Source organism: Gigantopelta aegis, chromosome 4 (genome assembly GCF_016097555.1).
Source record: "Gigantopelta aegis isolate Gae_Host chromosome 4, Gae_host_genome, whole genome shotgun sequence".
Taxonomy (NCBI): domain Eukaryota; kingdom Metazoa; phylum Mollusca; class Gastropoda; order Neomphalida; family Peltospiridae; genus Gigantopelta; species Gigantopelta aegis.
Window position 1 is genome coordinate 10,532,226 of NC_054702.1, and position 25,844 is coordinate 10,558,069.

The 25,844-nt window shown below is 33.6% G+C and overlaps 1 protein-coding gene across 1 annotated transcript; it reads right to left on the reverse strand.

Annotated features, from left to right (window-relative positions):
- Nucleotides 1-173: 173 nt before the first annotated feature.
- On the reverse strand, nucleotides 174-25,439 carry LOC121372654. The gene is made up of 15 exons (XM_041499095.1): nucleotides 25,246-25,439; nucleotides 18,839-19,000; nucleotides 17,762-17,849; nucleotides 16,363-16,480; nucleotides 15,553-15,673; nucleotides 14,807-14,959; nucleotides 13,801-13,998; nucleotides 12,505-12,630; nucleotides 11,733-11,900; nucleotides 10,096-10,257; nucleotides 7,550-7,761; nucleotides 6,830-6,953; nucleotides 6,067-6,216; nucleotides 5,086-5,271; nucleotides 174-4,321 (listed from the first exon to the last, which is right to left on the reverse strand). The coding sequence occupies exons 1-15, from the start codon at nucleotides 25,418-25,420 to the stop codon at nucleotides 3,933-3,935; spliced, it is 2,532 nt and encodes an 843-aa protein (XP_041355029.1). The 5' UTR covers nucleotides 25,421-25,439; the 3' UTR covers nucleotides 174-3,932.
- Between the last annotated feature and the right edge of the window lie 405 nt (nucleotides 25,440-25,844).

Genomic DNA, 25,844 nt, shown 5'->3' on the forward strand with positions numbered 1-25,844 from the left:
ACATTGTTAATATCCGTGAACATCAAAGAATGTTCACTTCTGTGCTGTACACTAGGCTAGTATAGTAATGTAGGTCAATGTGAAGTAAACGGAGAGCGTCATTAAGTTCAGAATAAATAGTAATCATATGTATGTTGTAAATACTAAAACAAATACTGACCAGTAAACACATGGTATATAGCATATTTATTAATAGAAAACATATATGCATCACATTAATATAAACATGTAGATATATCACATTTGTAGAAAAACTATTTTCGTATCACATTCATAGAAAAACAATTTCTGTATTACACAAAAACAGCTGTAACATACAAAAACAACTGTAACGTACAGAACTGTAGGAAATACTGAAAAATAAATAGAATAATGGGGGGAAAAAAACCATTAAATAAAAAATTATTAAAATGCAAATTAATAAAAAAATTGTGTTTTTTAAAATTAAATTAACAAATGTTATCGGATTGTGTGCTGCCGTTGGTGCCAATATTACAGAGTAATTCTATTTGCTATTTTACAAGTAATATGCAATTCATTTGGTATTATAAAATAGTGGGAGGAAAAGAAGGTAAAATTTAATTTACAAATAAAAAAATTCACAACATGATGGTCATAAATGCACACTTAAATAGTGATCTGTGTAAATAATATATAAAAAAAGAATAAATTATAATGCAACAAAATGTGGATATTATATACAAAATAATAAGAAAGGTCTTGCCTACCATAAACTGATTTTGTGTCATTAATCAAAGGTGCACAATGCTTTACATCAGCCAACCAATCCTGAGAATTTACTTGCCAAATTGTTCAGCCTTTGGGTTATTAGTTGTAGATATTCTTAGCTATCTTGATAAATGTTTTCATTAAAAAAACATTGATGTAAAATTCATTATTAAAACATTAATTTAAGCAATATTTGTTTTTTGGTTTTGTTCTTTAATATGCACTAAGATAAACGTTCATAGATGCAGCAAAGTTTTACTGATCTAACACTGAGAAAAAGAGCTAAACACAAAAAGTTAACATTGAGATTAACCAAAAAACGTTAACACCATCAGAAAAGTAACACCTATATCTTGCCTTTCAACATTACTGTGGAGAGATCAAAATAAGCAGTTAGAAAAAAATGTGTGTACTAAATGATAGTGTACAACTCGAGACTGACATGCACATTATTACAAGCTTGACATTATTTTAAAAGCATATAATGATTATAATTATTAACATTCAGACTGACAGAAAGACTTATAAAGATAAAACTTTTTTTTTTTTGCTTTAGTAACTTAGCAACATATATATAAAATGCATTATGCATATCAGTGTATAATCAGTTTTCATCACTGAATATAAAAACTAAATATGTACCAATTTGTAAAGCACAATTATGTTTTTTAAAATCATAAAACAGCAAAAAATATTTACCATTTTCAGTCTTTGCCACAATCAACAAATGGATGCCAAATGAATATAAAGAACTAAATTCACAAACAGAAATAACTGTGTGTTTATTTAAAATGAATATAATGTCTCAAACACAGACAAAACAAAGATGTATGTGGCTGACCAAACTTCAACATAATTAAATATACATGGTAGTTTAGGAAAGCATAAACAGCTTAAGAATGTTTTAATTTTGTTTAATATCCAGTATATTGACATTCCCAACTTTTTTATATCCTCAGAAATTTTTTGATCAGATCATTTTGATGTGCATTTGTACTTTGCTGTAATGTTCACTTTAAATATTTTACCAAAATAAAATATTCCATTGATAATTAGTTTTGATGAACATTTCCAATTTAATGAAATTAATAAATTCAAACGAAAGTGAATATTTGTACATCTATGAGGGTTCTTTCTCCCATTTTCACTGGGAGTAACAAATGTTTTCATATATTTTTTCACAAGCATTACAACTACGTGTCACCAATTACACAACAAACTACATGTATATACACTCGTAGGTAGTTGTGACCTTCTTATCAAAATGAATATTATCAACAACTTTAATCAATCTGCAAAGTGCCATAATAATCAAAAAGATTCCTCCTCTGCCCTTAATCACTTTTGTAATGTATAATGCACACTCTAGTTTTAACTTAATACACAAGAAAATATAGCAACAAAATAAAAATTAATAATACCGGACGGAATTAAAGTGAGTATAACATGAATGTTCATTGGACGGATAAAATAAAAGTACATATTAATTTTTGTGCTTATATCCAATTAAGATTCAGGCACACTGTCTTGGCCACACACCGTAGCTATCTGGGTTGTATGTCCAAGTCAGTGGTTTAATGGTTATTTATGAGTGGTTAGCAAGAGATACAACTGAACTAACTCTGAACTGGAGCTTGTACTGGGGTTTGAACCCAGCACCAACTAGCCTTAAGACTTAAAGCTTAATTACCACACTACTGAGGCCGGTTATAGATATCATGATGCTTGATAAATTATAAATAGATAATGGACGGATAAAATAAAACTACAACATAAATGAACATTGAATAATATACAAACCATTCTTGGGGAACACATTTTAAGCCGATTTAAAGAATTCCAGTTTATTGACCTAAAATTAACGTACACTATGGACTATATTGATTTACATACTAATTTAGCATATAGTTTATCGCTAACGTTAAATCATACATTATATCATAATTTTCACTATTATGAATACAAAAATATTGCATTTCCCTTTGGCACAATTTGTGTATCCGATTGTTTTGAAACATTAACATTTTCTCAATATATTATGTTGACAAATAGATTTTTTTTCAAACAGATATAACACATACGATTGTAAAGAAAATCTGGGATAATTTTAAACTGGGGTGAATGAATCTGTGTCCAAATTACATTGGAAATGCTAACAATGCAATTTTAAAACATAATATACTGTAGATAATAGAATTGTAATATATGTTACATTTGTATGTATAAAATGTAAATTTGTTAAACATACTGATGTCTACACCAAATCAAAATTAATTCAAATGTTGTGGAATGTGGTACTTGGAAATGAGACAAAGTAGGTCTTGTTATGCAAAAACAACACTATTACTATGAAACATTAATTTAGATAAAATATTATGGAATGATATTTGGATTTAGTTTTATTATGCATACAGACCACGATGTACAGTGTAAAGAAAATCTTTGGCAAAACTGGTATCACAGATTAGCACGTAAGACACACAATATTTATCATCAATTTTCATGCTTTATGCTGGCTTCACTGAAGAATACTCAAGTTACAAAATGTAAGTTTCATAAACAACAGATAAGGATGGGCAAGTAAAAGCAAGTAATATAACAAACATGTTTTTCATCATTTGCTCAGTCAAATGAAGACTAATAACACTGAGAAAATTTTTAACATCTTAAGTCCATTACTAATACTTGCAAGTTATAAGCAAACAATTTACATAATTAGGCACTGCTCTTGGATTTTATAAAATTATAAAAAATATCTTTAACCAACATTCCAATAACTTATTATATTTTTTTTAACTATACATGTATTTATTATTGGTGTAATTATCAGTGAAAAAGTGATATTGACACCAATACAGCTACAATGTGTATACCTTAATTGTTATTTTCTTTTCACAACTATTTTCCACTGCAAGAAAAAAATATACCCCAGAAAGAATATGTGGGCAATCTTTTTGTTAAAGAAAGTCTTTAATTTCTCGTTGTAATTACTGTATTCCTATATTTATAAGTTATATCAATAAAAGGCACTTTTAAAAGTCTGTCGTCAAATTATGAGGTATAACATTTCAGTGATTGGCCATTAACAAAGATCATGACCTAATTGCTCAAAACATGATGACCTAATTGCTCAAAACAACAGTGGGATGCAGCATCACTGATCTTGCTTGATGAATCCGTCTACTGCTGTCATGTTTGTCATTTCAAAGTATTGTACAACTTTTCGAGGTGTCCTGATTACCTTTTGCAGTAGATTTTTTGGAAGATTTTCTTTTCAAAGCTTTTCCAGCTTTTGCTTTCTTTTTCACACCTGAAGATGTCACTTCTTTTCTTGGACTGTCGAGAGGATTTTTCTCCCCCGGTTTAGGCTCCTGGTATTGTTCCTGGGGCTGCCCTGAAGGTATGTCAGGTAGTGGACGAAATAACTTAGCTGTGTCAAAGGTCAAATTGCTGAGGTCACCGCCTGCAGCTAAAATTCTGTTTTCTTCTGCAATCATCTGCTGTGCTTCTGTAACAAGAATTTCCACAGCTTGTTTCGAGAATGGATGAGAGTTTATCACTGTGGCATCAAATTCCATCTTCACACGATTCACTGAAACACAGAAATGTTTAATTTTACAGCAGCAGTAGTATTGTTCCCATGAACCTCCTGGTATTACTACATTTTGTTCATATGTTTTTTTATCAAGCTCGAGTATCTTTAAATAAATTAATTCACTCTCTCACAAGTTTTAGGTTCTGTTATTTTAATATAAATGGACATTTAAAATTACTGTAAACAATGACAAGTTATGTCCTATCACATTTTAATTATTGTGCATCATTTCCTCCCCCTTTTTCCCAATATATTGTTTAAATATATATTTTTAAAACTTACGATGACAGTAAAGATGTATTCACAAGTAGGCCTTTTTCACAGTATACTTACAGTATCAAGACATACAAAATACATTTAAGTTTTATTCATATTTACCGTACTGTTCATATAATAATGTCTAAACACTGATCTCATGTGTCATGGTTAAAATCAAGTCGACTTCAAAATATACAGGGCCGAATTTACAACGCCTGTTTATGTCTTACACACGTGTAACTACATACATTTACAGTGCATAAACACCTGTCTTACACACGTGTAACTACATACATTCACAGTGCATAAACACCTGTCTTACACACGTGTAACTACATACATTTACAGTGCATAAACACCTGTCTTACACACGTGTAACTACATACATTTACAGTGCATAAACACCTGCATTTAAACCCCCCAAACAGGATTCATAAATTCAGACCACAGTAACTAATGTGTAATTAATGAGATACTTTTTCAATGAAATGTTCAGTTCGTACCTTCTGGTGGGAGGATGATCAGAGGATAGAATCCTCCCGGGGGCTGGTAGATGACTCTGGTGAGCAGGACGTTGCGGTTGACGGTGAGGTAGCAGATGACAAGTTGTTCCTCATCGTGGTGGACTCCCTCCTGCAGATACAGCAACCCCCAGCCAACGAGGTCACCCACTTCTATAGCATCTTTCGCTACAGTATTAAATTATAACAACATCAATAATATAACATCAACAACCACAATATAATAAACATAATAACAATCTCCTGCAGATAAGCAATTCACAGCCAACAAGGTAACCCACTTCTGTAGCATGTTTCGCTACAATCATTATTAGAACAATAATATAATAATAATCTGCAGATACAGCAAGCCCCAGCCAACGAGGTCACCCACTTCAATAGCATAACGATCATTAAGTCAAAAACACTATAATAAACAATAATGTTCTGCAGATACAGCAACCCCCAGCGAACAACATCACCCACTTCTGTGGCACCTTTTGCTGAAATATTATGATAGTAACGATAATGATGGGAATCGTCATAAAATATAATACTGAAAGTTAACATAAATTGTATACAATGATATATACAGCAAACCTTTTGCACTATCATGTCACATACCATTCTTTTTAAGATGCTACATTTCGCCTTATCACAACACAATACCACATTTCTATATACTGTATTGAAACCTATGATACAAATACAGTAAAGTACACTTATAACGAACATGCTTAGAATGAACTACTGCATAGAACGAACTGATCGTAAAGTCCCGTTTTGTCTCCCTATACATTAATAACCAACGTATGCATATGTGTACAGCGAACTGCTGCTATAAAGAACTAACTACCATGGTCCCTTCCAGTTCGTTATAAGAATACTTCAATGTATATGCAAGTGACAGCATCATAAATGTATACATTCTGTTCACACCACTGATTACAGTCCACTACAAAATAAACCTTTATACATATTTACCTTCGCCGGTTGCCCAGAATCTGAGAAAATCTTGTCTGAAGTTTGAAACGGGTGCTGGATCAAGTGGACTGGCTGTGGACAGAGCAAGAGCTGGGGGAGGGAAGCTGTCATTGAACTCGTCAATTATTTTTATCTCAAAATGGTTGTAGCCTGAAAATAAATTTATTAAGGATATCAATATTACTGGATACACTGCTGTGAAGACTAACAGTACTGTATATAATATGTTGATTGTGATCTGTCATAAATATTCATTAATATTTGTATTAAAAATACAAAAGAACATTCACGGAACATTTTACACTATCATATTTTTTAAATTCTTTAAATAACCTGAAGGAAAATATACATCAAAATTTCTAAATCTACACAATAATATAAATTTAGAGACCCTAATATAATCTTTAGAAAAACATCTTTTAAAAACAAACTATATTACAAAAAATGTATTTATAACATCACACTTTAAAGTGCATGAAATAACCTTAAGGAAAGTAAACTTTATAAAAACTACATGTAAATACAGTAAAACTCCTCAAAACTAGACCCTCTGTAAACATAAATTCCCTAAAAACGGACATTTTTCATGGTTCATTTTTAAATATCAGTAGAGACCAGAATCTCTCTAATCCGGATACTCCTTATAACCAGACTTTTTACATGGTCCTATGGATGTTTGGTTTAGAGGGGTTTCACTGTATATTAAATATTTTTACTAAAATCAGTACATCAGTAGGTGTTTAATGCGACAAGTAGAACAAACCTCTGTGAAGGCTGTATGGAGCCTGCAGGGCGACGGCTGAATCCTCGTGAGGTTTTACATACACAATGTTGGTCGATTTATCTACAACTGAACCCGCAGGCAAACACCAGTGTTCAGGATTCATCTGGGAAATGTGAAAAAAGAAGGAAAAAGAAACTTGATTAAGATTTAACACCTTTGTACATGTAGCATAATAAGCAATCAACTTCTACGGCTGGTAGATGCTGGGTTTGAACCTCAGTACCAGCTCCCACCCAGTTAGTTTTAATGGCTCAGTAGGAAGGTGTACGGCAACATGTCTCTCAACAACTAGTAGGCGTGTGTTACAACAGCTTGCTCTGAATGTGCACGTTAATTCCTATGACCTGACCTCAACAACTACTAACAACTAACCATTCACCTTTGTCCTGGACAGACAACCTAGACATTACATGTGTATTCACATAACATCATACTTGAATGAATGAATAAATGTTTATGAAACACAGCACGAATAATACATCGACTATTGTGTGTCAAACCATCATGCTTGAACCGTAATGGAATATACACATGAAAACAACTTATAAATGAAATTCACATCAGCAGCTACAGGGTGTCAATTATGGCTCAATTTGACACTTGGTTTGGATAGTTAGAGAAGAAACCTGCTTCCATCGAAGCAAGGAAACTGAAATATACAGCAAGGTCTACATAAGAGTTACAGAAGTGAGAACTCACCACATTATACTTGCGTGGTTTCAATATGTGTGTCTGCCAGCACACATCAATCTCAACTTCATTGCCGTTTCCACACAGAACAATTGTGGGTAGAAACTGGCTCCTGTCTTTCTGGGTCAAAAATCGAGTTCCAACTGGCAGGAGATTCTTACTAAACAGAACCACGGACATATCCTTGGCAAAGGCTTCTACTTCTACTGTCATAATGTCTCCTAAAAAGGAAATTCAAAATGTAGCATACATGTCTTGGAAACCCATTTCAGGGCTAGCGCTGCCACTCGCCAAATTTACCAGTTGTGAATTTTAAAAACAATTGGCGAATTTTATTATAATTTGGTGAAAAATATTACATGTAATAATTGATATTTTGTTAGAAAATAACTCTGTTTCTGCTAGTTTTGAAGTTTTGTAGATAATTTGGTGAAATTGTTTGCTCACCCAGAGCTAGCCCTGCATTTTATTTTTATTATATCACCAGTAATAAATACTGTTGACTCTCTATAATGCATAGAAAGGGATGTGTATGACACCCGTGCACATTGTTTAATCATCTTTATTATATCACCAGTAATAAATACTGTTGACTCTCTCTAATGCATAGAAAGGGATGTGTATGACACCCGTGCACATTGTTTAATCATCTTTATTATATCACCAGTAATAAAAACTGTTGACTCTCTCTAATGCATAGAAAGGGATGTGTATGACACGCGTGCACACTGTTTAATCATTTTTATTATATCATCAGCAATAAATACTGTTGACTCTCTCTAATGCATAGAAAGGGATGTGTATGACACCCGTGCACATTGTTTAATCATCTTTATTATATCACCAGTAATAAATACTGTTGACTCTCTATAATGCATAGAAAGGGATGTGTATGACACCCGTGCACATTGTTTAATCATCTTTATTATATCACCAGTAATAAATACTGTTGACTCTCTCTAATGCATAGAAAGGGATGTGTATGACACCCGTGCACATTGTTTAATCATCTTTATTATATCACCAGTAATAAATACTGTTGACTCTCTCTAATGCATAGAAAGGGATGTGTATGACACCCGTGCACATTGTTTAATCATCTTTATTATATCACCAGTAATAAATACTGTTGACTCTCTCTAATGCATAGAAAGGGATGTGTATGACACCCGTGCACATTGTTTAATCATCTTTATTATATCACCAGTAATAAATACTGTTGACTCTCTCTAATGCATAGAAAGGGATGTGTATGACACCCGTGCACATTGTTTAATCATCTTTATTATATCACCAGTAATAAATACTGTTGACTCTCTCTAATGCATAGAAAGGGATGTGTATGACACCCGTGCACACTGTTTAATCATCTTTAAAAATATAAAGTCATGAAGCACTATAGTTAGAAGTAAAAAAAATTACAAAGCATCCACAAAGGTGAATCGATCCTTCTACCCATCACACCTCAGGCAAATACTTCTAAAACAATTGTACGGGAGAATTTTAGTATATTATGGATTTGCTTCATATTAAGAGGACCTCTGAATGTCACCCTGGTAAAGCTTTCTAATATCATAATAAACAAACAATATCCGTATTAAAAATAAAACAAGAATCAGATGTGTTCGTTATTTTGAAACAAAGGAATGCAAGGAAATATTTCTTTAACAACATCTCAACTTTTAAAATGCAACTGTTTCGATTCTAAAATATGGTTATTTCGATACTACTGATAAAACATCAAGGAATCTTTTATATTCACTTTCCCAATAGACAACACAGCATATAGCATGATCTCTGCAGGAACAAAATAGAATTTTTATTTAACTTTCTGACTACTGCAGGCAAGATATCTTGCCTGATGTCAGGCAAGCCGACATACTGTATACCGCATACAGTAGATGAATTCAATCATATTTCATGCTGTTTTGCAAAAATAATAGAACACTGATGGAGACTAATCATGATAATGGTCGCTTTAGTTTTTTGTTTTTGCTTATAAAATACCTGGGCATTTTGAGTTGAAAAAGTAGTGTTTGGCAAGTATTTTCACTCCACAACAATGGTGGAACGTCGCAGTAATTTTTAGAAATTGATAGCTGATTGTGATACTAATTTGATAAGACATTTAAACATTTTACCAACGACAAAAATCAAGAAATATTGGGATATGAATTATATTTTGTTTCCAAAAAACAATTCTGGTCAGTATAACAAATTCATTTAGTAATAATGGCCATAAAAGACTGGACATCTGGCCACAAATGTGCATAAGTAAACACAACTTTATTGATTATTTCCTAATTTCAATCAACATCAATTGATCTCAAATATAAAAATTAGAAAAAAACACAAAAAATAACACTTACTGATTCACATATAAAGATTACTTTATATATTTATAACAAAATTTAGGTGAAAATATGTGATTAAAAGTTATAAATGTGGTTTGTGGCCAAAATTAATCCAGTAGTCAGGAAGTTAATAAGTATTCACAGAATTAACTAAATGTATTTTTAAAAAAAGAGAAAAAGATGAAATTACAATTATATTACCTTCGCCTACTCTTGCACCAGCCATATTACCATCTGTTCTCTCATTGTAGTAGAGTTTCCCATCACGTGACACCCAGCCAACTGATTTGTCAAATTTACCCGGATATTTGTTATTTGGAAGATTTTTGCCTGCCACCCCAACTGCCACCACCGAGTCTTCATCTGAAAGTGAAAATCAATACATTAAAGCAACAGACCCTAGTTTTTAAACACTATGACATCTTTTTCACTATTACAGATGTTTTTGATAATTGAAATTAGACAAACTTGCATTTTATTGTTTAGATTATTCCCAAAAAATTTGGTCACCCTGGTGTTTGTAATAACATGAAATGCATTTTTGTTTATAATTCTAAAAAAACACACAAACCTCTGAGAAGTAATGGTTATAGAAGGTATTTCCCCCATTTCAGTGTCTCAACTCTTGTTTCATTCTACTGTAACTTTATCCAGATGAGATACAGGTTTGTAAATTAACCTAACTTAGGATTCATTATCACAGATTGAAATTAGGGTCTGTGACTTTAATGAATAAACAAGTAATAGGTATAGAGGCATTTAAATTATTTTATAATATCTTACATTTTCAGTGCAATCAAGTATGTGATCTTTTTCAGTTCACATACTTTAAGAATTTGATAACTTTGCAAATTAGATGTAAATTAATCAAGGTCACAGCACTAGGTTTATTTACATTTAAGCAAGCGTACTAGGGTGACACCCATGATTGACGTATGCATTCATAGTCTTCAAATAAAAACATTTCAATGGCAATTGGACACTGAAAGCTGTCCAGCGTTCAGAAAACAAAAAACATTAGGCACTAGTTTATTTTGATGTAAGGACAACCAAAATGACGTCATTTCCATTCAAAACGACACCGCGTCACATATTCTTACGTCATTTGAATATCTAGTAATGGCGGACATGAATCAAACTTGTGTGTACAGTTTACATGTACATGTTGTATTAAGCTTGAGATTATATGATAAAGAGATTATTACCCTCGTGTATTTCGGAATCGTCAATATCATATATTAGGAATAACAATAATGTATTATGCTCAACAGAGGCTTGCATATTGCAATTTTTATTCCTAATATATGATACTGACGATACCAAAAACCCACTATTTATTCCATATTCATACATGCATATACATGTATTTTGAAAAGAAAGGAAGGAATATTTGTTTAATGATACCTCAGCATATTTTAAACTGAACATTTGGTGTCTGATGTCATTTTAATACTTGGACAAGGGTGAAAGAGAAATATATCAACTAAAAAAACTCACACCTCACAATCATACATTTAAAAACCCCACAGGAACAGATATGGCTAAAAAATGAGAAATTATTCAGATATTCTTGAATTGCTAACTTTGATCATAACAATTTCTCTGATAAGATATCTTTTACAACCTTTGTTACCTGTTATGAATATATGAGTGTATTTATTTTAAATTTATTATTACAACAATGTGCAGGCAAAAAAGAGAAAAGCTTGTAGTTTACAGATTTTGAGACCATGTAGTATATAAAAAGCTTTCCCACGATGAATGGCATATGAACCCCTTTCAGAAATCCCCAGGGACCCATAGTTTGAAACAATTTGAATTGAATTAGATATACTTACTGAGTTTCCTGACTTCCACAAAATAGCATGAACTCTCTTCTGTGATTGGTCGCTGAAGCTGTATAGCATGTAATCCCATAATTCCAGCTGGCAACCTCACTCGAGTGTATTGGTCCTGAACATCAACAACTAAACTTTTGGATTTATTAAACATGGACACTTTTATTTCTGAAAAATAAAAATCAAAACTACTGTTTAACATGGAAACATGGAATATATATTCTTGGTTTAAACATGCTAATATATTGGTACTTCTGTAATAGACATCGGTAGGCTATTTCACTTTTAGAAATTATACAATTGTGAATGTTCTAAAATGAGTAACACAAACTAATTATATAAGGTTAACAGTGATGATGCTTTCAACTTATCTGGTGAGGTCAGAGGTTAAATATGTGCATGACAAATGTGCTTGAATAGTTCTCTAATGCCTGTGACCTGGCCTCAGTGGTGTGGTGTTTAAAGATAGCATGTACTGGGTTCGCACACCAGTACCAGCTCCCACCCATAGCGAGTTTTGAAAAACTCAATGACAGATGAAAGTAAACTATATACACTGACTTATCTCTAACTAAAAACCACTAACCCTTCCTGGACAGACAGCTTCAGTGCATTAAACCGTATAAGCATGGAAATCAAATTAAAATGAAATCAAATGAGTTACTAATTTTCTGGGTGTGAGTTCAGCTCTACCAAGCTAAAATAAAAATTCCCACTAGCTACTGTCAGTAGAAGCACACAAACACATATCAACAATTAATAACAAACATACCTCTAGCAAGAACATCAGAAGTAATAAGTTTGGAGATTTCTGAAAGCTTTTGTCGGAAGTTGTTATCCATGACGTCACTGACATTGGGACAGCAGTTTGATTCTACATCCACAGTCACTCTAGAAGCTAAAATATATATATTAATATCAAGAAATAAATTAATCTAGTATACTATAAATATTTTTCTGTTGTGCATTATTATTCAGTTAAACTAAGAAATGAGAATTCTGTGGAATTAATTGTCTTGCCTACCATAAACCCATAATGTTAATGATCGTATCCATCTAAGATGTTTATCTCAATGTACGTTAAAAATAAAAAAATAAAATAAAATAAAATTAAAAACTAATTCAATTCAATTTTTTAATTTACCAATAATAAATTTCTTTTTTAATACGCATTGAGATAAACACAATTTTTTTCAGAAGTTTAACAGTTAGTTAATGTAGCTTTAATTAGTTTTCTTTGAAGTACTTTCATTGGTATTTGAGTATTTATAATCATGAATGAATGAACAAATAAATGAATAAATGATTGTTTTGTTTTTGTTTTAACAACACCACTAGAACACATTGATTTATTAATCATTGGCTATTGGATGTCAAACATTTTGGTAATTTTGACATATAGTCTTAGAGTTAAAACCGCTACATTTCAATTAGTAGCAAGGGATCTTTTATATGCATCATCCCACAGACAGGATAGTACATACCACAGACTTTGATATACCAGTTGTGGTGCACTGGCTGTAACGAGAAAAAGCCCAATGGGCCCCACCGATAGGGATCAATCCCAAACCAACTGCTCATCAAGCGAGTGCTTTACCACTGGGCTACGTCCAGCCTCTGAATGGTTGATACCCTAGCATGGAAAAAACCTACATTTGGCTACTGGGTGTCAAAGTCAAATACTGATATTGGGGTGTATGGTGGTGGTGGTGGTGGTGGTGGTGGTGGATTTACATCAATATAAAACTAAGAAAATAATGTAAGAAGCTGTGATCAAACAAACATCACATAATTGTCAAAATCAAATTTGTTTTATATCTTGACACAGTATTTTATTTTAGTGTTCTTGAGGAAAATCAAATTTGTTTTATATCTTGACACAGTATTTTATTTTAGTGTTCTTGAGGAAATCAGCACCACATGGGCAAAACACTATGTGTTTTTAACTTTGTTTTTGGATAATTTAAATCAATATTTTATTATTTTATTAAAAACAAAAAGAAAACATATATAATGAATGAACAAATGTGATGGAATCATTTTGATTTCACTAAGAATTAGTATTTACCATCTTCATCGAGGACGATGAGCGGAAAGAATCCCCCGGTCGGCTGTAGCATCATCTTGGTGTAACTGACACACATGTTGATAGTGACATAACACAGCACCAGTTGTTGCTCCTTTGGGTCAAAGGTCGCACAGTCCCTCACATCAGGGTTGTACACAATTCCCCATCCCATTCGCATCCCAAGGCTGGCTTTAACAGCTGAAATATACTGCTCTTCATGTGGTAGTGGTATAAATCCACCAGAATCATAAACATGATTTAACATTGATAGTTTAGGTATTCTCTCGGATGCTTCTGACCTAATATCAGGATTTGTGGAAGCATGGGATCCTGCTAAATTCACAGCCTGTTTAACATAACATGCCCATTAGTTTGTCCTCTAAGACACATTCAAATACAGATCTAGAATATTTTAATAAAATTCTGTACAAAACTGATTGTTCTATACAACACTAACCATCAGTTTCATACATACAATGCCATAAAATACAGATCTAATTTATCTAAATAAAATATGCTATAAAACTGTCTTGAAATATTAACCAATAGTCTCACATGTAAAATGTCATCAAAAAGAGATTTTGATTTAAATAAAATATACTGGATAAAACTGTGTTGCATAAAACACTAGCCATTAGTTTCACTTGTAGCATGCCATTAAATATAAACCTATATTATCCAAGTACATGTAATATATTACAGGTATTAAACTGTCTTATATGAAACATTAACTTTAACACACCATTAAATGCAGATCTGGATTATCCAAGTAAAATAATGTATGAAACTATCTGTCTTTTATAAACTATTAACCATTAGTTTCACCTGTAGCATGCCATCAAATACAGATACAGATTACCTAAGTAAAATATTGTATAAAACTGTTTTTCTTGTATATAACACAAACCACTAATTTTACCTATAGCATGCTGATCTAGATTTCAATGCAGACCTAAGTAAAATACTGACAGTGAATAAAAGTGTCGGTCCTGTATGTAACACTAACCATCAGTCTCTCCCGTGGGATGCCACCGAATGTAGTCTCGATTCACTTCACACGTGGGTGTTGGCTTCAGAGGGCTGCAAGTCACCAGACTGATTGCTGGGCCTTTACCTTCGGGAGACGTTTTCTGTATGATCACCTCAAAGTGTTGAAACTCTAAACAATAATGTATGATAAATAACATAACATTAAACTATTATCTTTTCTGTATGATCACCTCAAACGTGTTGAAACTCTAAACAATTATGTTTGATGCATTATAATAATATGTTTTCTGTATGATCACCTGAAAGTGATGAAACTCTAAACAATAATGTATGATGCATAACATTATAATAATATGTTTTCTGTATGATCACCTCAAAGTGTTGTAATTCTTAGCACTAATTTTGATGACTAACATCACACAATATTAGCCATAAAGGTCCCTTGATTATTTATTTAGCTTTTTGGTGAATTAACAATGAAATATATATTCCAAATTCAACTTTAATTTGCATTCCACTACTTGACGAATGACAGCTTAAAACCTTGGTTGTAGTAGGGTTTGACAAATCCACTAGCCCTCGGTGCTGGCTAGTGATATTTTGGTCTAGACTAGTGGAAATTATCAACTATATTACTATATTACATAGGGCACTAGCCAAATCGTCTGTGAGGGCTAGTGACTTTCTCAAACATTTGTTAAACACTGGTTATAAAATACATTTGATGTTACAATACATTTGTTTAGTGTTTATCTTACATACCAGCAGAGAGTGGCCGTGGGCTCTGAACACAGACGGCATCGTCCCCTCCATCGTAGGCAAAGACGTTCTCTATAGTGTTGTATCTCACACTAGCAGGCACAATCCAGTGCAGCATGTTCTTCTGAAATCAATGAATGCAGTAGTTCATATTTATTACCATAGAATAGTAGTGTCATTACAATGGAATAGAAATGTTATTACAATGGAATAGAAATGTTATTACAATGGAATAGAAATGTTATTACAATGGAATAGTAGTGTCATTACAATGGAATAGAAATGTTATTACAATGGAATAGAAATGCTAAAATTAGTTCTTTTTATTGTTAGAAGATTCTGTGGTTTTGTTTAGGTGAAGGATGAGAACTGTCATTTAATTTTTTGCAGCAAGGGCCCCATTGGGCTATTTCTTGTTCCAACCAGTGCTCAACAACTGGTGTAACAAGGGCAGTGGTATGTACTATTCTGTCATGGGATTATGCATCTATTAATGCAAATTAATCGAAAACAGTAGCCCACGGAGTGGCAGCTGTATGTTTCCTCTTTACTTATATTTGTGGTCCTTAACCATATGTCTCACATCAGTTAACCATAATTACAATGTGTTGAGTGTGTTACACTTCTTTTGTTCTTTCTTTGAACAACCTACTACATTAGGGAACATTTTGTTCAGCATTGCATTGCGATTTGCTACACACATTTTAAAGACCACTACACAAATTTAAAACATCAAACATTAATGGATTAAAGATATCACTAATCAAGATTTTGAAAACAAAATGTTTCCTGTACATGCATTACAAAACTCACTTCACTGTACTGAGGAATTCCTACAACAGCATTGGGCCACATCACTCCCAGCTCAATGGGTCCGTTTTGTAAGGAAATAGTTGGAAGGTAATGCTGGTGGTCGGACTCAAATAAAAACCTACAAACAAGACAAACAAATATAAATGTTTTGTAAACATTAAATGCTACTATCAAGCTAAGGATGTTTATGGAATTTTAAACACAAAGCAAACTTTGTATAGATAATTTATAACTAATACTTTGGTCCAAGTTTTGTTTGTCAAGTTGAAAAGGTGCTCATCATATGTGTACAAGACAGGGGTGGCAAATCCTCAAATTTGGGAAAAAACAATAGATATATTCGGGCAAATTGAGCTGGCCTGAAAACTTTTCACCTTGTATTTCTATTATTCTACCCTCAGTATTAGTTGTAATACATTTAAAAATGTGTAGTAGTTCATTTGCAACCCTATGTAGCTGTTTGGCAGTAATGCTAATATGAATAAATGTTGTTATCCAGATTTGGGCATTTTCATTTAATTTGGGCAAAAATCAGCTTGCCCCACTTCAAAAATGGAACCTCATATGCATATGGCACTCACCTGAGATCCTTTGATCATAGGATTGAACCACCTCAGTGAACCTAATCTCTGAATGGGTTTTCACCCTGTCTGAACCAGTGCCACATGTCTGGTATATCAAAGGCTGTGGTATGCACAGTCCTGTGACTTGTAAAATGTATATAAAAGATCCCTTGCTGCTAATTGAAACAAATTATAGTGACTATGTCAGAATTATCAAATGTTTGACATCCAATAGTTGTTGATTAATAAATCAATGGGTTCCAGTGGTGTTGTTAAACAAAACAAATAAACCATATTGACCACATGAATTTTCAACTTGCAGATCTTCTATGTGACTAAGCAGCCTGCCCTAGTGCACAGTGGCTAAGCTATAGGGTTTGTGGCTGGTGCTGTACAACTTGGTTAATAAGTCTGTTTTGTTTTTCATCAAAATATTCAACAACCCGAGAGGCTGACTTATAAGTGTGTTCATTTTGTTTTGTTTTTTCTGTTTTGTGGACAATTTTTCTGTAAGTTTTTAATGATGAATTGTGTCTTCAACCTTCATTCTCACATATATTTCTTTTACTTTTCAACTTTTCTATAGCATCTATTCAAATCTATGATACTTAACAGCTGATGCTTTTGTTATTGCTTGGATGTTCAACAATCATTCATTCATTCATTCATAAAGGTTTATAGACACTGTTATCAACAAAACTTTATGATGTTCTATGATTTTTCGATCGATCCATACACACAAATAGACACACCCATCCGTCCGTCCATCCATCCATACATCTGTCTGTTCATCCATTCATTCAGTTACACAATCATATATGAACAATAAAATAAACCTGGTAGCCACCGGAACATTGTTTTTCAAAAAGATGACAGTGGACATATTCCTTCCGAAATATGTGACCAATACTCCAAACACATCACCTGCAAAAAATATATATTAAGTTTTTACTTTTAACATATGTAACATCATATTCAATTACATATATTATATACTATAAAATACACAAAACAAGATTGTCAAAAGTAGCCGTTAAAGTTTTGATCATTTAGTCATGGCAATTGACAAATTAAGATTATGAATGCCCAATTATTATAAAAATGATGTTGAAAATCAACATTACACCAGCTTTTGCAGCCGTGCTACAGACTGTCATTGTGCATTTTGAAAACTATAAAAAGATATATAATACGCATATAATATACAGATATTTTCAAAACAAAGAATTGAATCAATACAAATAATAATTGAAAACATAACATTGAAATTTGATTTACAACAACCAAAGGTATCCATTCATAATCAAATCTAAAGTTTATTTTGCGTTTGTGCAAAAATAATTAAAAGGAAAATATTAGACTAACGCAGGGTTAATTTAATGATGCTTCAAACACAAATAAATACAGCAACATATGTAGACACAACAGGCCTCTGACAATTGAGACAACGGTCATTTCATTCACACGTTGCTTGCACAAATCTAATTTTGCGTAACCTTTTTTGTTTTCGCACACAATTTTGGAAACCATTTACATGGACATAGTAGGTTATGTCAAAAGAAAATGGGTTACTTGACTTTATTTCTGCATATATCATAAATGGATTATGTAAATTTTCAATTTTCAAATAAAATCTCAGAGGACTGCACAAGCAGCAGAAGATGGAAGTTTACATGGAAAATGGATTTTCCTTCATTTTAATTTATTTCTACAATAACATCCAGCTAAGGTGCAAGCACATTGGTCTTGACAAACATTGCAGCAATCTGGGTTGTCAATTCATGACTGAGGGTTTATGGTTAGTGAAATAAGAAGTCAAATTTCAAATATTAAAAAAGTCCTTGTTTGAAATCCTGTGTTTCATTTTTATAATAACAAGTAACAACAAAATACAGATATTTATTTATTATTACCTATTCCAAAACCTTCCCCATCTGTGTTGGCAACATCATTATGTGATGTGAAACATCTCCCAGTGTCGCTATGACAACCCACAGAGTTATTCCACCTGCCAGGTGAGGCATCTTCTGATATATCTGGACCAGCGATGCCAATCGTCATTCTGCTATGTTCCGCTGTAAATAAGATATACAGTGAAACCCGTCTAAACCGGACACACAACGGATCAAGTAAAACTCTGTTTATAAGGAGTACACACTTTAAAGAACTGTTCTGTACTGATATTTAAAAAATGACAATGAAAAATGTCTGGTGTTGAGAGAATTCCAGTTTACTGAGGGTCTTTATTTTATAGAATGTGAACTGAATATAAAAAACACAATAATAAAGGGAAGCAGGATTAGAACTAAGCATAATAGATCTCTTTAACATTCCACTGTGCATGTGTGTGTAGCGGAGAAACTCATGGACTCTAACCATGAATTCACGTGAGATCTCGCAAAAATTGCCCTGTTTACAATGGGAGGTCACGCAGTTGGAATGTGAATTAGATTTATTATTAATTATTCTATCAGTAGGAACCTGAAAATTCTGTCAACATCCAAAAAATACTTATTTGAGCCGTTTGTGAAGTATTGCTTATCACGAAATAAAAAATATTTTGTTGTTAATGCCCGAGAAACCATCGGTTCGGATTTGTACACATAAATATCGGATATGGGCTGAAGTAATAATGTGTATGCAGATATTTATCATATTTAACATGATTTAAATATTTATAAAGCATTATACGGATAAATACATTCTGGATTTTTGGCAGGATTTCTTTTCTCCCTGTTATTTAAACTTTTGTTCGGTATTTGGAAGAAAAATGAATGGATACTTATGGAATTTGAGCTACTATAAAACATTAGAATCAGCCCATAGGAATGGTATCTGGAGTTGAGGGCAGGTGGGGGGAAGGCACAATCTGCAGTGGAGGGACATAGTCTAGTGGGGGGGACACAAGCCATATTTTAAACCAGATTTATATAGAGTAGTTAAAAGTGGGGGTACAGTCCCCCACCCCGGCCTCTCGGTTGCTACCAACCTGAGAATGGCCAGAAATGTAATTGTATTGCATATACAGATATTTATATTCGAAGCAAGAATATGTAGCCTAAGAAATTTGTAAGTTTTATTTATAAATTGATAATATGGCTACAAATTCAGGATGGTCCCTTTAAGAGGGTTTTTTTAAAAGGTTTGAATGTTAAAAGCAAACATATGAAGTACTAGGTATGCCTCGGGTGATGGACAATTTAATCAACAAAAGTAAACAGGCCAAGCCTAAATTTAAGCTGAAATAAATAAAATGGTGAAAGAAAACGAAGCGTTATGCAAAATAAATAAATAAATAAATATTTGTTAAACTTTGTAAATACCAGATATTTCAAATGAAGTTGTATGTTACTGATATAAGTGATAGTGAAAAGTAAATGAAATAAAGAAATATATAAAATAAAAGAAAAAAACTAAGAAAAAAATATTTTTCAGATCACATACTTTCAGGATTTGATAACTGTGTAAATTAATCAAGGTATCAGCGCTACGTTTATTAACATTTAAGCAAACGTACTATGGTGACACTCCACAATTGACGTATGCGTCAACAGTCATCAAACAAAAAACATGTCAACAGCAACTTTACTTTGAAAGTTGTCCAGCGTTCACAAAACAAAAAAACGTCATGCGCTAGTTCATTTTTGTGTAAGGATATCCGACGTCATTCCCATTCAAAACAACACCACATCACATATTTTCTTACATAATTTGAATAGTGATTGATGAATGACTAGTGTTTACAGTTTACAAAAATATGTTGTATTAAGTTTGAGATTTTATGATAAAGAGATTATTCATGTGGATTAGATACCGACGATTGAGGGAATCCCTCAGCTTCGTAAGAGCACAGGATTGTAGACCAAATCCAGATAGACACTGTGATGTCATTCAAGTGGCTCTGATTGCATGAGAGGAACAGGCGCTTTCAATGCTTGCGAAAAGACTTAGTTCTCTTGATGTAATGCTCAAGGGCTTGGACAGGACATAATGACAAGTCCTCGACGGTTGGTATTCATGGCAGGCAAGCAGCAAAAAGATGATCTTCTCTGCATCATACATGAATGCTGACGGTGGGATGAAATGGATGCGGTAAAAAAAACCCAGAGCTGCGTGACGTCAGTTAGATGAATGTTGCCTCCAACGTACCGATCCGTTGAAATTCCAGGAGGCAGCTATCCAAATGGTAACTCAATGGACCTAGCACTGATAACTTCCAGAACCCGCAGAAGTGACAATCAAGTTGCAAACTTCTGGTACCAACGGATGTACGTAGTTATCGATCCGCTGAATATCATTGTAACATCACCGATCAACAGACAAACAGCCCAAAGTACTCTTCATGAGGTCCCAAAACAGCGCCAACAGTTTACCGACCCAGTGTACTGTCTTCAGCCCCAAACCGTAATGCTTGTAATGTTCAAATTGATGACAGCAAGTGAAAAACCCATGATGAATTCCTGCAACCGGCTGCATGTTGAATACCATGTAGTGAGGTTTACTGCAACTTGTTGAGCTGATATGGTAACCGAGACGGAAGCTGTAACTGAAACTGTAGCTAGAGTAGCAAACCGATCAGAAGGTTTGAAGTAAAGGTATCTTCCTTCCACCTTAACAGTGACAGCGATGAACCGACGATCAACAGTTGATGTGGAAAACTGACTGTGTTCTGACATCTCAAGAATGATCAGGGCTGAGCAGAAAAAAAAACAGCCATCAGGTAGCGTATGTGCAATCATAGACACTGGGCCCATCCGAGACGTTGGCGACTGCTTAGCAATCAAGTGCAGACATTTCAATCCCATGTAGAACACTGGTCAAGATAACGTGGACCAGGGGATCCCAGCAGAACCCGCCAAAAACGTACGTAAAGGTTGAATATTCCAGCTTAAAGATCTGTGACATCATGGCCGACTGAGCAGCAGAAGACCGTGGAGAGGGTTACTCATGACAGCAGCATTCTCGCTATGATGAGTTGAGAACTGTCGACTTCTATCTCAAACTGACTGCTGAATGGAAGTCGCCGGAGACCCGTTACCCGGGTCTACCATCGGTGCCAATCATCGGATCCACTGTAGGCTATAGAGTAGGGTCAAACGAAGTGATAGTGGCCTGAAGTCCATGAACCGTGACAGCATTATAGCTGGAAAGGTATGCTGTCATACTTTTTCTTGATGACCGTTGGTTGTGAACATCATAAAGAAAAAACCCTCAGAAGCCAGGAACAAGCGTGTCCATGCCCAATGCTGCACGGCCGTGGTGAATTCAGGGCTAGCTCTGGCACTCACCAAATTCACCAACTGCGAATTTCAAAAACAAATGGTGAATTTTATTTTAATTTGGCGAATTAATTTCATTTAATAATTGAAATTTTGTTTAAAAAAATTCAATTGAACTGTGGACGGTTCCGTCAGGTCCTCGTGAAATCCGAGTCTCAAGACTGCATAAGTGATGTCTGTGGAAGTAACAGTAGCAGCTGATCATGGGAGCTGGTGAAGCCCCATGTACTGGCACAGGAGCCATCTCCCATAAACATGGGGCCGTAGACACCGTAATGAGAGCCGTCAATAATAACAGTAGCTGAAGGACCGGTGGGAACCGCTGGACCGACATCCGTAGTGAATATTTTTCGGCATGTGATTACAGTACTTCTGCATCAGTTCAAAGGGAAGACTGCAGAGGTGCAGGAGCCAAGGCCGGCTCAGTCTTCTTAGCCCACTGGGCGAGGACCGAAGGTAGCTGTTAAATTCCGACAGTCCCAGTGGAAGACAAAAGACATCTCGTCATGTCGGAACATGGGCAGCAACTTGGACACGCATCAGGCGGGTCTTTCCCTGCCAGGAACTTCTTTCACTTAGAAGAACTAGTGTCTGACATATTCAATTATCTCTGTTATGAATATGCAAACACATACATCTGTACAATTCCGGTAAACAAGAAGCTGCCATTTTATGAGAATTAATAATTTGAAAGAACACTTTAATAAAGTGATTGCAACCAAAATAACTGTACAACAATAAAGTAACAACATTTAAAAATGTAAAAAGGATAGATTGCTCAGATTACGATGGAGCAAAAACCCAGGACATCCAAGGAAAAAGCGCAGGAAAAAGAAGGAAGTTACAGCCATGTGACCGGGACAGGAATGGGTGCGCAGTAGAAGTATTTTAAGCCATCCCCATTGGCTGTTGGGATGTTCAAACAAAACTACTATCCTTAGGGGAATATGCACTAGTTTGAGAACAGGTGATGTTGAAAAGAAAATTATTATGCTCGGCAAAGGCTCGCATAATACAATTTTTATTCCTAATATATGATACTGACAATGCCAAAACAGTCTGGTAATAACCTTTATATATTTTTTTAAACTTCGTAAGAACCAGATATTTCAAATGAAGTTGTATGTGTCTTATATAAATGATAATGAAAAGTAAATACAAGGGGAAAATAATAATAATAAAAATAATTTAAAAAATTAAAATAAATAAATAAATAAATAAATAAAATAATAAATTTAAAACCGTAAATACCAGATATTTCAAATGAAGTTGTATGTGTCTGATAAAAATTATAGTGAAGAGTAAATAAAAGAAAGAAAAAAGAAACAAAGAATAAATAAATAAATAAATAAATAAATAAATAACAATTTGTAAATAGATGACTGTCTTTTTAATGAAATGATAAGGGGAAAATATAGCTGTGATAAAGGTCTATGTGAGGTATGGATTTCGTTGGCTTTTTTAGGCAGAAGGGGAGGCATATTTTATTAACTTTTAAATACCGATATATGTGGAGAAATAAACATCACTAGAAATCTGTGTGAAAATAACTATAATAATTATACTAATTGTTAAAAGTAGCAAATCCATTCCAATTAAGTTCATTTTATTGTGTAAATATTTTAATTTTGTGTTGTTAAAACCCTTGACAGGTGTCTCCTGAGACTTCATCTAAGTTAATTTTCACTGCTTTTGGTCTTAAACTATCCCAATGTAACCTTTAGCAGACCGTTTTTTTGCTGTCATTATATCATCTGATACGAAATATGTACCCGGTATGTTAATCACCAGAGATTCCCAAGAGATTCCCATCTCCTACAAAGCTACTCATGTCACTCATGACAAATGTCTATCATGACTCCCAGGTTGTAAATAGCCTGGATACAGTCTAATTTGGCAAAGGACGACACTCTTCACAAACATGTGCAATAGGAATGCAAAATACCTCTATTAACCAGTCATCACAAACTTCAGACCTACATGTACATGTAGCAACCTACATGCTGTGGTGAATTTATAAGGTTTATAATGTCCATGAATAGTCTTCACAAATCTGTGTGGTAAAGTGATCACCTAATATGTGGTCGGCCTAAGATCGATCCCTGACGAAGGGCCCATTAGGCTATATCTCGTTCCAGTCAGTGCACCATTTCTGGTATATCAAAGGCTGCAGAATGTGCTATCCTGTCTGTGGGATGCTGCATATAAAAGATCCCCTGCTACTAATGGAAAAATGTAGCAGGTTTCATCTCTAAGACTAAATGTCAAAATTACCAAATGTTTGATATCCAACAGCCGATGATTAATAAATCAATGTGCTCTAGTGGTGTTGTTAAACAAAACAAACTTTAACTTTCATTCATATCACTGTTCTCGTTGTACTGTAAATCATATATATATTTGATTAAAACATAAGTGACGAAATGTATGTGATGTTTTTTTTTTTTAATCGAATATCATGAATGCAACTTTAGTACCAGTGAAAAATAATCAGTATAGCATATATTATGAAATATGTAAGATAGTTATAGCACATTTTAAAAATTGTATTTATAGCAAAAACGATCATAAGAATAGCAAATTTTCAGAATCATATGGTTCAAATCATTTAATAATATCCATGACTGTACTGAAATCAAAATTTTATTTATTGCTTGGATGTATTTATTTAAATCATTCACAAACAATTCAAAAATTATATTAAAATGAAGACATGTATCTTAATACAGAATTTCATCTCCACTGCATTTAAATAAAAATTATTTTACCCTGTGTGATTATATGCAAGGCTTTCTAGATTGCCCAACATTGTGCCCAAAATAATCATGCCCAAATTAAGTACAAATATGCTGCCCTTAAAATATTTAACCTTAAAACCACTGAAATATTAAGTTTAATTAGATTAAAATAACTTGAAATGCATTTCTGAATAGTGACAACTCTACAGCAGCTGTTAACAACCTTCCTGCACTCAGAGAAACAAAAGTCCCCATTGTGCCCAAATTAGTGAGATCTAAAGCCCTGTTCTGGGCAAAACTTACCTAAATTTGACACTTGCACAAAGAAGTAAGGCTTATCTGGAGAGAGTGGTGACAAGTACTGGAGGAAGTTACAGGTTTCGGAATATTCTCTGAGCTGAACACTGCAGATCTGTCCTGGTGCAGGTGATGATTTGTCAAAGACAACGTCACCTGCAAATCGGTATAATGATGTCATCTCTGTTGATGTTATTCCACTATACCTAAAAAAAAATTTGAGTATATTATATGTAATACAGGTATGCCTTCCAATTTTTGTTTTGGAATTTTTACAACAAATAATCTAACCAAGTGGGAGTTTTTTTAAAGAGGAGGTAGATTATTATTCTGGGTTGTTTTTTGTTTTGTTTTTTTATTGTAGTATCAGACAACCATTCGTGCAGTTCTTAAAACATTTTGATGTTATTTCAAAACAGTGAGGTTTTTTATACACACTATGATATACCAGTCATACTGCGAGTGCGAATAATTTTTACATAATCATATACCACTAGAGTTTCGAGCATGTCCGTCCCGGGGCCTGTCTCTGGATAATAATGCACTGGTTGTGTTGAAAAGAGATTAGACACAGTGATAATTCAGCTAGAGATTTGATTTTGTTG